Source organism: Eufriesea mexicana, unplaced genomic scaffold (genome assembly GCF_001483705.2).
Source record: "Eufriesea mexicana isolate 0111107269 unplaced genomic scaffold, ASM148370v2 scaffold752, whole genome shotgun sequence".
NCBI lineage: Eukaryota > Metazoa > Arthropoda > Insecta > Hymenoptera > Apidae > Eufriesea > Eufriesea mexicana.
Genome location: NW_016908891.1, coordinates 534,331 through 550,163, shown reverse-complemented (window position 1 = coordinate 550,163; position 15,833 = coordinate 534,331). Strand labels below are relative to the sequence as shown.

Here is a 15,833-nt window from a genome sequence, read left to right as displayed (position 1 = left end):
TCGTCCTTACTGGTGCTGCTCTGAGTGTCGATCCGTCGAACACACGTCACATATCGCGCACGCGCCACCGGTTCACCCGATGAGTAGAGAAATCGCGAAGGACAAAGCGAACGTGAGAAACAACGGACGATCGATTAATTGGGATCACGGAAGGAAGAGGAGAAACGACATCCCCTTAGCACGCGGTCGCGAGACGGACTGAGAGAGCGGCAGCCTTCGACCCGAGCCGACCGACCGTGCCGGCAAGTCAACGAATCGGCAAACAGCCGCCACCAACCCATACACTAAACCGTTCGCTCTCTACTCGCGCGTTCCTCCGCTCTGCTCGCCGGCGAGTCGCTCAATGCAACGACTGTCCTCGACGGAGGCGAGCGCCGTTCATGTAAATCGCCGTACGCCGGCCGGTCATTGAATTAGGACCATCGAATATGTATTTTTAACCCTTCACGGTGCGCTGCCGCCCGCCTGCGTCGGCTGGCTGATGCTGCTTCTTATTGCGCCTTTTTCCGGTCTTCCCGCGCCTCACTTTTCGGACGATACGTAACTGCAAGTATTGAGAAACAGATTTATATTAGCGTTGAACCGTGTGGTCAGGGAGGTGGCGCTCGAATAGACCGCCATTCGAGAGAATTTTGGAAGTGATTTATTTTGAGATATATGAATTTGAAATGCATTTACAAAATTATATTTAAATAAATAGCTATCTTTTAAAGAGTTTATGTCCTTTGAATTTTATTTATAATACCTACGGTAAGACGAAACGGAACGGTAGTCAATGTAAAATTTTAAACGATACGTTAACCGCCAAATGTTATGAACAAGATGACGTCATAATATGGCGGCCTAATCGCTTCAACTTTGACCACTTGTGAATTATAGAATATTCTTTTAGAATTTATCGATAGTTAATAGGCAACGCTGAAAACAAAATGTTCAATCGTTATATAAAAAATCTGAAAATTATGTTATTCGAGATTTTCGAACACGGGAACTATATACTGCGCATATTAATTTCTACTAAATTGTCGACTAGTTATGATGAAATAAAATGAATGTTATGTTTATAAATATATACTATATGGATTATGTGTATGGTTGTTTATCGTGCATTACCTGTAATCGACATTATTTTGAATAAAATTGATATTTCTGCTCGATCGCGAATAAACTCAACCGCGGCACAAAACATTCGAATAAGAGACGTATATGGACTAACAGTAACTTTCCCCCACTGAGTTGAAATTCTATTCCCCCACTACTGGTTTTCGATGTATGCGCATGTGCAGAAGATATTGTTAGAAAACATCATGACGCTCGTAATTTAAAAATATTATGAAGTCGAATTCAAATATAATTTAATATATAATAATATTCGTTAAATATTTGTGTTATTAATATAGTGATATCGTAAATAATATACGAACACTATGTACAGTATAAAAGCTTCATTCGAAGTTATTGTTATACGAGTACATAAGAGTCGTATAATATTTTTAGTTCTTTAGATTTAATACATCAAACGTTTCCTGTTTGAGATATTTTTAACTAGCATACCTTCGTTACCGATTGTGCAGCGAGATCTTTTTACCATAAGGGGCCTACAAAAACTTCCTCAAGGCAACATGTGGCGCAACGATCTCGAACATCAAACTGAATCACTTTCTTTCAATATAAGGGAATTTCCTTTCCTTTTCAGTATCAAATTAATGAAATAAACTTTCACCGTTTAATATGTCGTTTCTATTTAAAATTAGTCGAATAACGTGCGTGCTATTTATTCCTAATCAATATTTATATCAGATAATTGCAACAATTTAAATATAAAAAAATCTGAAACAGAAAATTATTGACTTTGAACTTTCATTATTAAAGAAAAAGAACATTGACTGTGTCCAAGAACATATATTATCGGCCCTGCGCTTTTAAATACAGGTTGTCAACCTTCACTTTTTAAGATCAGAGATTAATAACCCCTATGCCCCCAAGTAAAAACTTAATAGACTTGAGCTTTCAAGGTCGAATCGTTTAATCAAAAAATTCCAATTAAAATGAAATAGAAACTAGGAAAGGCTATTGAAGGGCTTGTAATTAAAAATTTTGACCAAGAGAATCCGTGTTCCATCGACATCGTCAACACCATGACGTTCGCGATTCAAGTGCAACAGACCTTTGCAACTCGCGATCGACGAGATAAACGCTGAAAGAACATTAAGAATCACGTTCACGTCTGCTTTTTCTCTCGCAGATGCATGAATTATTCTTTTTCGAGATCTTGAAGATTTTTTGACGACACGAAGTTCAAGGTCACGTTAGTTCGGGACATTAGCACGAAGATTGCATTTTGACGATGGCGTGTTACCACGCCACAGAGGCGAAAGACCCTCGATATCGATTTTCAAGGACACTTGCCCAGTGTATCCGCGAAATTATTATTCGAACATGCATACATCGATCGTCTTATTTAACCTAGGCTGATGGGAAAGTCATTTCCCTAGAAATACGCTTCTAGTAACATCGTGCAGACGAGCATTATTGACATTCCTCTAATGTATAATATTAAAAATTTCTGATTCATTTTTACATTTCGAGATAAGCGGAGATTGAATAATGCAAAAATAACTGCATAATTAGCCTACGTTTACGTGAGGTCGAACAATTGCCTGCAGAACACCGCAAATTTGAAATTTGAATACGTCTCCATAATTAGCATCAACTTTCTCTCTAATGCACAGGGTGTATAAAATTCTTGACCGATTTACGTAACTATACCAGTACCATTAATATTAGTAATAACCATAATTTAACGCTCGTATTAATAACAATAATAAAAGTAAAATTAATCTCGGTATATTATCGGTGATGAATAATATCAAACACGATAATGACAAATATTCTACGTAATCCTAACCGTATTATTAACACGTAGTAACGGAAAAATAAACTATCCTAGTCGATTATCGTTATAAACAAATTGTAGCCACCGGTACAATAACGTATTAACAATACGAGTATATAATTATCCGACGATAAAGGGATGAAATTGCACATCAGAAATATGAAAGACACGAGCACGTAAGTTTTAAATCACACGGCGTTACAGAGGGTTAATAACAAAATTTTGGGTCACGTTCAATAGTCTATTCTTTCCGTGCCTTTGACTCCTTCCAACCCTGAATTCATCGGCCTAATTGGCCGCCATCAGTCCGCAAACTACAATATCACCTTTCACCTATGTCGGACGCGAATATTACCTAATGCCCCCGCTCATTATCTCTTCGTTTCTTCGATTTTTGCGGTCACGCTAACCGGTACCCTTTTCAATCACTCCTTTATCCGTCTTCCTTCTATCCTCCGTCTTTTTCTCCCCTTATCGTTCTGAAATCTCTGTCTGAAAATAACGTTCGATCCTATCCTATTGAAGTTTCACTTAAGAAAATTGAAGGATATTGGAAATTCTCGTTTCTACGATAAATCGAATCCAAGTTTAAATGAACGCGTCATGATTCGGCGATAAACCTTCGAAATACGAAGACTTAACAGCTCGTCGATTTTTCTACCATTCACCTCGGACGGTGTTCCTTTTCTAGCAAGGATAAAGCATTTCACGCAATTTCATTGCGTGTAAATGGCTTTTACGTAGCTTTATACGGTTCGAGACTTATTAAGTACACGTGTAAATAATGCCGCCACGATCTTGATATTTTAGGCTCAACTCGCGTGTATGCTTAAGCACCAATGTTGTATCGCTTATTAGCGCGCACTTGCTTTAAATTTGAGCCGGAATGCAGAGAAATAAATAATAGAAAACGTTGAAAGACAAAATACCCTGTTTCCAACAAAACAATAATTTCTCAGAACACAGCTGTTCTTCAACGACAGAATGGTATCTCTCAGACTCGAATTCCAGATAGTAACAAAGCAACTGGCCTCTAATATCAAACCCAAAAATCTCTTAAAACGCTCAGTTTCTCAGAAATGAACTGAACAGTATGCCCATTTATATCTCCGACTCAACACCCCACCTAAAGCTACCTCTCAAGGCTAACATCTTAATTCAAGACTCCAATTCAAACCTCAATCCACTTAAACCCACTACAACCCTACTGTTACACAAGCACACAGATCTACTGCTTCCCTAAAACCTCAAGAAGCACATCCCCTTCGACATGTCTAACCTAAGTCTCTTCTCAAGTTCCTCTAAGCCTGAAGTTCCTCTGCTAGCAAAGACCATCGAACACCGTGTCACCATAAAGGGTTGAGCAGTGGCTAGCACGGGACCTGTACGACGCAAGAGAGCCGCAGGTGAAAGAGCGCAGGTCTCGAGCCCCGAGGCTTAGGAGAATCTGGCCGAGGGTGGCCGACTGGAGTCACGCGAGGCTTGAACCGAGGCCCCACAGCCAAGACGCCGATTGTTTCCGTGGCAAATCAGTCAGTCTGCAGAATGAGGTGTCCCGCGTGGCTGCTTTTCGCGTTGTTCCCGCGATTCTTCGCCGTGTTACCGGTCGTCCACTCCCAAAGGACCCACGCGAGGCAGGGACTGGGCCGGGAGCAGCCTACTGTCAGGATCTCGGAGCAAGGATCGGTGGCTGGTAACGAGGTGCGATGATTTTACTGCAATTTTTCGCATGGTTAATTTCAGTCGAGTGTCATACTTAAGTGTTTCGAGGGTTGCTAGGCGATCGAATCAAAGGTATTCAAAGGTATTACCGGTCTTTGGGGATCTTCCTTGGGTATTATTTGTTTAATTTAGTAAGATTGAATTTGTTAAGCGGCAAAAGGTAACTTGACATCCGGATTGCAGGTATTTTTGTCTTGATGAGTTTGTATCTAAAAGTCTTCAGTTCTCTCCATGCATTACTGCACTTGTATTGGGGTGGTGTACATATGTGAGAGGTTTCCGCAGAATTTGGTTGCTGGTAATATCGGAACTGGAAAAGAGAGAGGAGATTATGTAGGTTTTGCTTTCTTAAGGGGTGAAATATTTGTGGAAGATTCTTTTTCCAATTGGGGGTTCTTTGTGCATTCAGTTTTGTAGAGTTTTCCAGATTACCTTGGAACCTTTTGTCAGAAATTTGATATTATGTTTCTTTCATAAGTTCGGAATCTTTCTTACTCTTTGTTCTGCTGTGGAAGCTTACTTCCTACACTAAGCTTTACTTATTTTTAGCTCTTTTATTCCCGTTTTTTGGCCAAAAGTTTCATAATTTGCTTCTTTTTAAGTTCATGAAAGTTCTATTAATTTAAAAATAGCGTAGAATGAACATATTTTTAGCGGTCTTGGGCAAATATGGGAAACAAATTTCGCGAGAAGTTGGAAGTTCAAACAGAGGGACCCTTCTAACAGCTACTACCCTCCTTTGTATTTTTAGATTTTCACCAAATAAATCTCCCGCGACAAAATCTGATTAAAGCCGTGCAGTTCGTATTACCGCGTTTCTACCCTTTGAACTCTCGTATCATTTGTTTTAATAACATCTTTTTTGCATAAGGAACGAGTTCTATATAGCCGGAACGCATATATCACTGTCCCACATGGAAATGGTGAAACGAGAAAGCCGCATCTGAATAAGTATTTGACATTTTAACCGCATGACGAACCATAACATGCAAGCATCGTAAGTTTCAATTGTTCCAACTAAATATATGCAGATAATATGCACGATGAATACTTAACTCGGCCAACATTTATGAATTTTAATATTATACGCTAGTTTTTTCTCCTATTCCCCATTCTTTCGAGAATTTCGTGCAGCTATGGAATCTCGGATAGCCGAAGAAAAAGTTCCTCGAACTCGTATTACTTCGTCCTTATGCATAACCATGCTTTTTTTTACATAGTCCTTCGTTCCTAGAAAACTGCTTCTCCGTGTGAGTGGTTGGACATTCCAATTAATAGATACGTCATCTATTGATCGACACGTTTATTTGCGTGCGAGAAAGAATTTCTATGAAGGAAACAGAAGAAGAAATTAATTCAAGCTATTAACAATTGCAACATTCTAATTATAAATATCTATGGATTAAGTACAGCTATTAAAACATTTCCATTTGAATAATTTTCAAATTAAATCGAGAAAATGTTTTTTTAAAAATGTTCCATTCTATTTCTGCTCTATATTACTGTACTCGATGAAAACTAGCCGCGAAGATTCGATAAAAATCGCGAGAATTCGTACGAACAATGAGTAATGTAACTTTAATTGCTCACACGAAACGAATCCGTGATTATTATATTGTGCTGAAACCTAATGTTAAGCTCGAGTGTTTTGAAGTTCCGATTGCGGCTCACTCGGTGCAATTATTCTTAATTTTACGTAAAAATGTAATTTGTCACGTGTAACTTTATGTACTGTGGAGAAATATTTCCCAGTAGTTAGTTGTTTCCTCAGAATTCACGATAACAGGAAAAAACATATGATTTTGTGAATTGATTCCTTTTATTTTTCTAACACAATTATTCGGAACTGGTTGAAACATCTGAAACATATATATAAAAAAAATTTCAGTCAACTTTCATTTTCTAATTTTCTTTTTTTTTATTATTATCAACGCAAAAAAATATAAAATAGAAAACTTAGAAAACTTACCATTTTTAAATGGTGATTCTTATCCTTATATAAGTAGAAAAGAATTCTTTTTAAATTTCAGGTTTTTTTAAGTCTCACCGTGAAGGTGATACAATATTTAGGAATACCCTATGCTCAGCCACCACTAGGAAAATTACGTTTTGCTGCGCCTGTTACCGACCCCCTGCCATCCTGGAAAGGCGTACGAAATGCAACACAGTTTGCACCATCATGTATGCAAATGACCAACAATCTGAAACTACACGAGAAACACTATAAAAGATTGTTACCGCCAGATCAACCTGATCCTGGAGTTAGCGAAGATTGTCTATACCTGAACATCTTTACTCCAGATGGTAAGTGAAATTAAAATTCGATTATCGATATCTTTATCACCGTGAACATTTTTCTCTGCAATTTATAATTTTCTCTTAAATTAAAAACCTTGTGATTATAAAGAAAGATGCGAAGATAATTCATAAAAAATATTGATAAATATAGTCATCTTTCTATTTATCATAAAAAAGGAAAGCAGGCATCACAGTATTTAAATTCATATATTCCTGAAATAAATGAAATAGGTTACTTTTAGACAAAAACAATATTTTTAAGCAAAATCATTCATTACCTTAAATGATGATATTGATCATTATCTCATTTATAACTACTTAACCTTATACAAAAATCGATACTAAAAAAATCCTATTGTCCCTCGATTCTCGATTATCTTCGATTACCTTCGTTTTAACAATCGATTAATTTCGACGAAAAAGTACTTCAATTTACACAACGGAAATGATATAGTACCACGGCTATTAGCTTTCATAACTTTTCAACATTCGCTGGAGAATTCAAGAAATAAACAAACTAGCCTTTCATCTAAAACAACCAGTTCTCGTAGCCCTCATTAACCACTTAGCAACGCAACACTATTAGCTCAAGAGAAAACGTTGGGATCGCGTTTACCAGCTCGTTCGACACAAAGAGCCGCGCGTAATCGTAATTCTCGACGACGTAGATAACGACAGAGTCGATGAAACTCTCGATACTCGACACGACAGCGTTTCCTCTCGTCCGAAACTTAATTCATTGGAACACGCGAATGCCAATGATCACTGACTTGTTTCTTAGTCTCTGATGATATATCGTGCAGAGAAGTGGTGTGACTCGATGGTTATCTCGCCTTAAAGAAAAACTTGTGATTAGAACGTTGTCAAGGACCGAGAAAAGTGGACTGGTTTTTCCTTTCTTTTTATCAGACTCGTGTGAAAAATTAATCATGTTGTATAGGTACTTGTAGTTTGGCTGAAAGAGGTATTTCAGGAGTTTGAGTCATAGAATTAGGAAATTAGAAAAGTGTACGTGGTGTGTTTGAGGTTATTCGGTTTAAAATTTATAATTAATTTGGAAATAATTAGAAGTAATATTTTTTGGATAAAAGATGGCGTCAAATTGAATTCAGTTCTATGTAAATTATGTAAATATTTTATATGGTAAATGAAAGGTGAGAATCATGATGGTTATAATATTTACTTATGATAAATTGCAATAACAGTTCAGCTTGATTAATATGATCTGAAATGCCGTTTAGAAATTCCATAAGCTAGGATTTTTTAGAGATCAGTTGAAAGTTATACGTGGAATTATCTTAAATATTTCAAGGCCTATCTATAGCCCATTTAAAGTCAGCCAAGTGTAAAAAGTCATCAAACAATACACCCCCACTTCGAACTCTATTACTCTGTACTTTCAACTATACTGTTCGTTCAGAAAACATATGCTTGCAATCTACAACATATTGAACGAATAATTACTATATTCTGCATGTATTTTTTGCTTAGAAATTTGATGTAAATTGTATACCATGACCTATCGAACAATTTTCTGGTCCAATTTCTCGATTGACAATAAATGCGACGATCTGCGTGTCAACAGTACGTTAATCTCGTCGTTTCAGGATGTCGGTTAAGGACTAGCCTAATAGCGGCATTACGAGCATCATTTTCAGCTAATTTCGGATGTCTCGTGCACGGTGGCCCTCGTAAATCGCAAAAGAAAGTTAAACTTTCGAAGGTTGCAATCTGTAACCTAACCTCTTTCAATCGATAACAGAAGAACGTGACATTACCAGTAGAAAAAGGTACTTTTCCATAGGAAATGTTTATCATTCATTTATGTTCCATTCTCATTGCTCTTTATTCTTTTCAGGCTATAAATTACCATGAGGTTACAGGATTATATGATACAAAGGTTAAATTTCTGATCTCACTGATAGTACTTACTTGGCGCATATAACAATCTAAGTGACATATACACTCCTTGTGCAATGATTGTCGAGATTAGTGTAATACACTGGTAGAATAAGCGGCTATCGGGATGGAAAAGTTGGACGCTATAATTTTCTGTAGTTTAGGGAAATCCTTGATAAACTCCTGCCATGAGATTATCATATTTTTATAAGTCCTCGATATAGGTCGAGGACGTTGCCTATGGTTCCCTTTGCTTATATAGTTACGTTATTAAACTTTCATGAAGCATAAAAAAGTTCAAAGTGGAAATGGTTACAATAGAAAGAAGATAAGGACTTTTGTTCGATTGCATAGCGAATGAAGAAAGCGAAGATCGTGAGATTGGTCTGAAAGATAGCTAATGGAGGAGAAACACGTGTGTGGAACTATAAATCAAGTCGATCAGCAATACAGGACAGGTTTATGGTAGCAATTATTGTCAATACGTAGAAGGGTCAATTTACTGAATATTTTGCTCTTTCCATCGGCGAATCGAGGAGGTTAGGAACGCGGTAAATCATGTCTAGATATCTGGATTTGATTACTTTAGGAATTATGGGGGAGGAAAGGAGCAACTTAGAGAATAGTTTCAAGCTTATAGCAATGTGAATTACTTTGAGAAGGTTAATTATAAATGGTATCATAAAGGTTCCATAAAAAGATAAATTCAGGGGATAACCTTAAATTCACAATATCACCACCATAATCTAATTACTCCTTATTTTCTTACAGCAGAAGAAATATATACCCAAGTTCTGCACTAGAAATAACTTTCAAGTCACAAATCATTGTACAGGGTGATTCAAATAACGAGTCCCAACGAGTATGTGCTTATCTAGTTGCATAAACTCCACGAGGTACTTTATCCTACTAAAAACTGTGAAAAAATAGCAAAAGATCCATATAGTCGGTTGACAAAATTAAAATTAAAAGTATGAAATCAATTTATAGCGTTATCATCAGTTGCATTCAAGATGGCGGCCACTTCGGTATTGTTGTGAAGAGATTTAGGAAATCAAGTGATGGAAACCTTAAATAACTGTATCTCCTAATGAAAGTCTTTCTGGACCCTGCATTAATTAATGATGTGATCTTGATGTGATCAATGATCGCTGTTGATCGTATGACATAGGGTATCACAGAAGCTATGTAGTACTATAGTATCACCCTGTAGAGGGTCTAAGAAGAAATGAACGCGTGCAAGGTACGCGTGTCACGGTGGTCGGCTTGAAAAGGGGGGAAATAGGATAGGGGACAACCGGCGAATCGGGAAATCGTGTCGATCCTGCAAAGCCGACCCCGGTCGATATAGAAACAGCAAGGAGCAAGAGTAACAGTAACTGGCGCACGTCGTGGCACGCGATCTTTTAGGGTTGGTCGAGATGTTAAGATACTGTTGAGGCCGGTCACGAAACCACCCCCGCCGCTCTTGTCCTGGCTAACTGCTTGCCCCTTGTGCCCCCACTATTACCGAATCCCCCCAAATTAGTCTTTCCTAATTTTGGCCAACATTTTTTATGAATCTCTTAAATAAAAGAAATAGGTCTACGCACAGTAAACGAGTAATCGTTTTTTAACCGTCAATAAAACTCTTTTATGGAAATTTTGGGTAGGAGAAATATGTTACAAAGGGGTAACTTCTGTGGTATATTTAGATGGCCTGTACTTGAAGACTGTAGTTATGTTAGGCACTTGATTGAATTTCATAGATAGAGCTGTCTTGAGTAAAGATTTTTAAGCTTGGGTTATATGTTGAAAATTGTCCTTATTTTTAGACTTAATTTGTATGCTGTACCTTATGAGTCCTTTAAGTCTCATTTGAATTTGGTAAATGGAGAACATAGAGTTCATACATAACAATTAGTCCCAATTTATCCAATCTAATATTTCAATCTTTTAGCTTTCACCTGTGTGTATTCCAAAATACAGCATCCCTAGTAGTTCAACCGCAGGCATTTTTCTCTCTTTTACCTGTCTCATCCATTGCATACTTTTTCAATAATTATTCTTCAAATACCACCAATCACTTGGAACTCTCATTGGCAAACACAAGATCATACTGTGCTCCACATAACATTTCACATGAAGCCTCCTGAAACTCCTCGCCTAACCTCTCACATGTAGAATTTAAATTAACAAGCTTCACAGCTGGCATCATGAAACATCTCACTTCTCCTGACCTACGTAAATGAAGCTAAAACTGCAAACAAATTCTTCCATTCAACCAACCAACCAGACGTGAACGTGGAAAAAGATTCGTGCCGTGTACAATCGTGATAAGCGTTCTAATGAATCGTTGTGGCAGAGCTGTATCACCGTGAGAGGTTATTCTTGGATGGTTCAGTCGCCATCAGAGGGGGCACCGATAACGAAGACCAGGCCAAACTTCCGGTTACCGAACCTTTATCGTCTGCTACAGTTATCATGCCATCTAAAGCATCCCACCGAGCAATGGCCTGAATTTTCCTCGACCTTGGCACGCTTCAAAAACCGGCCACACGCCACGCGGTATACAGCCCGTTGGAAGAAATCACCGAAATTAATTATTCAAGCGGTAGCACCGGCCAGATGGGCTTCGTGCCTTTCGATTCAACTGATACTGCCTCGTGAAATTTTCAGCTTTTCAACTGGCTATCGCCTAACCATTCTCCAAGTATGGCGATCGAGCAGATTATGGATAATTATCTAGTAACATGGGATTTTCCTGGAGCCTTAGAGGATTTGTCGTAATTTTTTGAGGTTAGGGATCGATGCTTGTGGTCAGATATGTAGAATTAATTACGACAGACAGGTTTGTTTAGTAACTTGTTCTTTCAGCATTGTATAGGGTGCTTCAAAACTCTTCGAATCTTTATTAATAAATTCAATAGGGAGACTTTTAATATATCCAACCATATTGCTGCGTTAGTATTATATATTTAACTTATTCTATTATTGTCCAATTATGAAACTTCCAGTATATTCAAAAGCACTTAAACTTCCACCAAAATCTCAAACGTTTACCTCGCAGTATTAATTTGATTAATATTTTCATATAAAATTTTCATTGGTTTGCGAGAATTTGGTCATCCTGAATGATTTCGAACGTCTACTACGGCTGATCGGTGGCGAAGGATGACGGTATGCAAATTCTGTCACGATCGATTCACCGGTTTGACCGGAAATGGGGATGCATACTTGCGGGCACGCACGCGTTCTCCGCGATCTTAGGAATTCGTGAATGCAGCCTCGTTAAATCCTCGAATTTCTCCTACGAAATAGCGTCGTCGAGTTTTCAATAATTCTTGCTTTTTTTCCCCTTTATTATTCCAGTTTGTTTAGTTGCTTCATCGAATGGCAAATAATCAGACAGTCTTATAAAATGACGATAAACAGCTACGGACTACAATCAAGAAGCAATTGAATGGGAAACATTAAGTCTTTTTAATTTTAAATTATACAGAAATTTCAAAATGCAAATCGTTATCATTGAGATATCGTTTAAATAATTAGGTTGTATCGGGCTATAAATATTCTATACTATGTGGATTTCAATTCTCCTAGGGAACAGACCAGACGATGGATGGCCAGTGATGGTGTGGTTTCATGGTGGTGACTTCAACACCGGCACTCCTGCCATATGGGATGCGTCGATTTTCGTCAGCAAACATAAAGTGAGTTGCTTAACAAATATATTAGACTTTAAAAGGTCCATAAAATTACAATTTTCATCTACCACAAGTGGATTCCAAAAATATAAACATAACAAACGATTATTACAAAATTACATGTACAGGTTGTTTCAAGTATCTAAAGTAAAAATCTAAGTTGAAGTTTCTTTGAAGTAGAAAGGAGATATTGTGAATTATTAATACATATCATATTCGAATATCATCTAACAAGTGTAAATTCCAATGTTTTTAGATGAGAAAGGTGTTTTGTGTTTGACAAGTAACGTTCTGACCTTATATCCTGTACATACTATAGAAAAGAAGTCCTGATCGTGAATCAATCGGGATGAATGTTAAAAGTCGACAGAAAATCGAAGGAAATTAGGGTGTTTCTTGCGTGCTTTAGCTAACTCAAGGTAAATTCGACCTTTTGAAAACGCACGGGCTACCATTCATCCATGATGCAAGTCTTAGGTAACGCTGTAAATGCTAATTCAGGAACAACGGCCACGAAAACATTATTAACGCGGATTCATTATTGAGGGAACACGTTTAACGACTCTTAAAAATTGTTATAGAAACGTACAACGATGTATCATACAGTAATACAGGGGGCCTCATAATCTAACTATATTATAAGAACTTTTCTAACACTACTAATTCATTTATAGTCTTACAAAGCAATGTAAAAACGACATTATAATAGAAAATCTTATATAGACAATATTAATAATCTACCTTATAAACATTTTCCTATCTAACGTACTGTTAAAGCAGACTGAATTTATAGGTTAACTCGTAACTTAACATCCACACGTTCCTAATCTCTCGAAGCTCCTTTTCATCAAAATCTGATCTACAGAAAGTTAAAAAAAACTGGTTCAGAAAATATAAACCGCAATCTTCCGCAGTTGAACGATCCTAACCCCTCTAAGAAGGAACATGTAACTTCGAAACTCTTAACCTATCCGTAACAATATTGCCTCTCGCTCATCATTCCGAAAAAACATCTTAGAATTTCTAACTCTAATACGCTAACGATCTAATAATCATCCTCTCCAGATCATGGTGGTCACGGTGGCTTATCGTCTCAATATCCTCGGTTTCTTCACAACCACGGACGCAGAGGCTCCAGGGAATTATGGCATGTTCGATCAGATAGCCGCTCTGGACTGGATCCAGAAAAAGATCCAACATTTCGGTGGCTCCCCGTCCAATGTGATAATTTATGGTCACAGCTCGGGAGCCATAAGCGTGGGTCTGCACTTGGTGAGTCCCTTGAGCAAAGGCAAGTTTTCTAAGGCCATTGCCATGAGCGGAGACGCAGTGAGCTCCGTAGGCTCACCCCAGGCAGAGCTATCGGTGGTCGACATCATCGCTGAGAAGTTTGGTTGTTATCGACGGCCTATATCAGCGTTGATGGAGTGTCTTCGTCGAGTGGATGTGAATGTCTTGGTCCGCGAGTCCTCAGACATAGAGACTTGGGGCCCCATTGTAGACAACGAGACCAACAACTTCACGGATCCGTTCCTGCCTACGCATCCAAAAGACGCATTAGAAAGTGGCACTTTGAACTCTGTTCCTCTACTGGTTGGTTACACGAATAACGAACAGGCGTTGGCCTACATGGAATCCGTAGGCAAGGGAAAAGCAGATGGCGAACTTTCCTTCAGCGACTTTGAGATGCTGATCAATGGCGAGTTTGAATCACTGGTCCAGAACCCGGAAGACAACAGTACCTGTGAACTGAAGCCAGAAATGGTGACCGAGGCGGTGTTATTCTTTTATAAACCTCACCCGCCGAGCAAGGATCAAGGTGTACTTCGGGACAGGTACTTGGACCTGCAAACGGAGAAAAATTTTGCAGCAGGGCTCACTCTGTTGGCTAGTAAGGTGTCCAAGGAGAAGCTGGCATTCGTTTACAGGTTTGACTACAGACCCAAAACACAGAGCATCACCAAAGATGTGCCTGAATGGGCCGGGGTTCCCCATATGTTTGAGCTTCCATTCGTTTGGGGTCTACCCCTGATCACTGGCAGCTCTATACAGTGGCACTTTGCTGACAAGAAAATGGCCGAGGTGGTGATGACGATGCTGGCTAGTTTCGCCAGGGTTGGTAATCCTTCCCTGAGTAACGTTAAATGGGAATCTTATACCGAACAAGAGCCTGGAATCTTGATCATCGATAAGAACATCGACATGGGCAATTCTAACGCTATCGATTACAAAGCATTGGCTTTCTGGAATGAATACTATCCCATGGTTCTTGAAGAGGCGACGAACAATTGTTGTAACGTGACCAGTCACTCCACTGCGTGGAGGGAAGCTTCTTATCAGGTTGTTCTCAGTGGTTTTGCCATTGTCACAATGTTCTGGTGCATGGAGTTGTAGTCGATGGTACAGGTTGTTGAGTTCTCTTTGGATGTGCTCAATTCTATACACACGTTGTCAGACACAGGGCGTCCTTCTTATTTCCCTTAATTTCTTCGCATGGAGAATCAGGTGTATTAGTTTATTTTTCGTTCAATAAAATTCTATTTTGTGCTCGATTGGCCATTTTGTCATCGTTTCTAAGGCTATTTCGATAAGCTAGAAATCTTTACAGTGCACGCAACGGGTACATGGTAGAGACCTAAACATGAAACGTGAATGCACGTCATCGCTCAATATTTCACGTGAAGATATAAATTTAGCTAGGTACAGAGACAACGGAAAGGCTTGAGACGTTCGAAACGAAGCAAGAAATTGAGAAGGCAAGTGGTGTACGCTCGTGAGAATCTTCGATCTAGTAACTTATAACGCTTCGAACAATATTTATTGCAAGAACTGAAACTTAGGCATGAACATAAACCATCGACAAAAAGAAGGGAGAAAAATGAGGTGTCTAGGTGTAGCAATGAGGAGGAGAACCAGAGAGCCTGGGCTTTTTCTTTGTTTCGTTTTTTTATCTTTTTCTTAACATTCACTGAGAGATTTTTTATTATTTGCTTTAATACGGAGAGATATAGAAAAAACATATATTGTTCGAGAAACAAACGGTTGATATAACTTATGAATATTTTGATGCTTCGATAATAATTAATAATAATAATAATAGTAATAATAATCATTCGTGTGTATGTCTGTCTGTCTGTGTGTTTTTCTTTTCATTGTGTGTATGTGTACCGTCTATGTATAATTATTATATTATATATATATATAAGAGAGAGGTGCGCGGCGGGCGATGCATGGGGGCTGGTGGCCTGCGCACGCGCACGTCCAAACATTTTTCATTTTTCCTTCTCATCCTTTACTCTTGAATATACATATACATATACATATATATATAT

The 15,833-nt window shown here is 38.3% G+C and overlaps 1 protein-coding gene across 1 annotated transcript; it reads left to right on the top strand.

Annotated features, from left to right (window-relative positions):
* The first annotated feature begins 4,441 nt into the window (after window positions 1-4,441).
* Window positions 4,442-15,832, top strand: LOC108546588 (carboxylesterase 5A). The gene is made up of 4 exons (XM_017898768.1): window positions 4,442-4,597; window positions 6,649-6,922; window positions 12,398-12,507; window positions 13,567-15,832. The coding sequence occupies exons 1-4, from the start codon at window positions 4,442-4,444 to the stop codon at window positions 14,893-14,895; spliced, it is 1,869 nt and encodes a 622-aa protein (XP_017754257.1). The 3' UTR covers window positions 14,896-15,832.
* Window position 15,833: the final 1 nt, after the last annotated feature.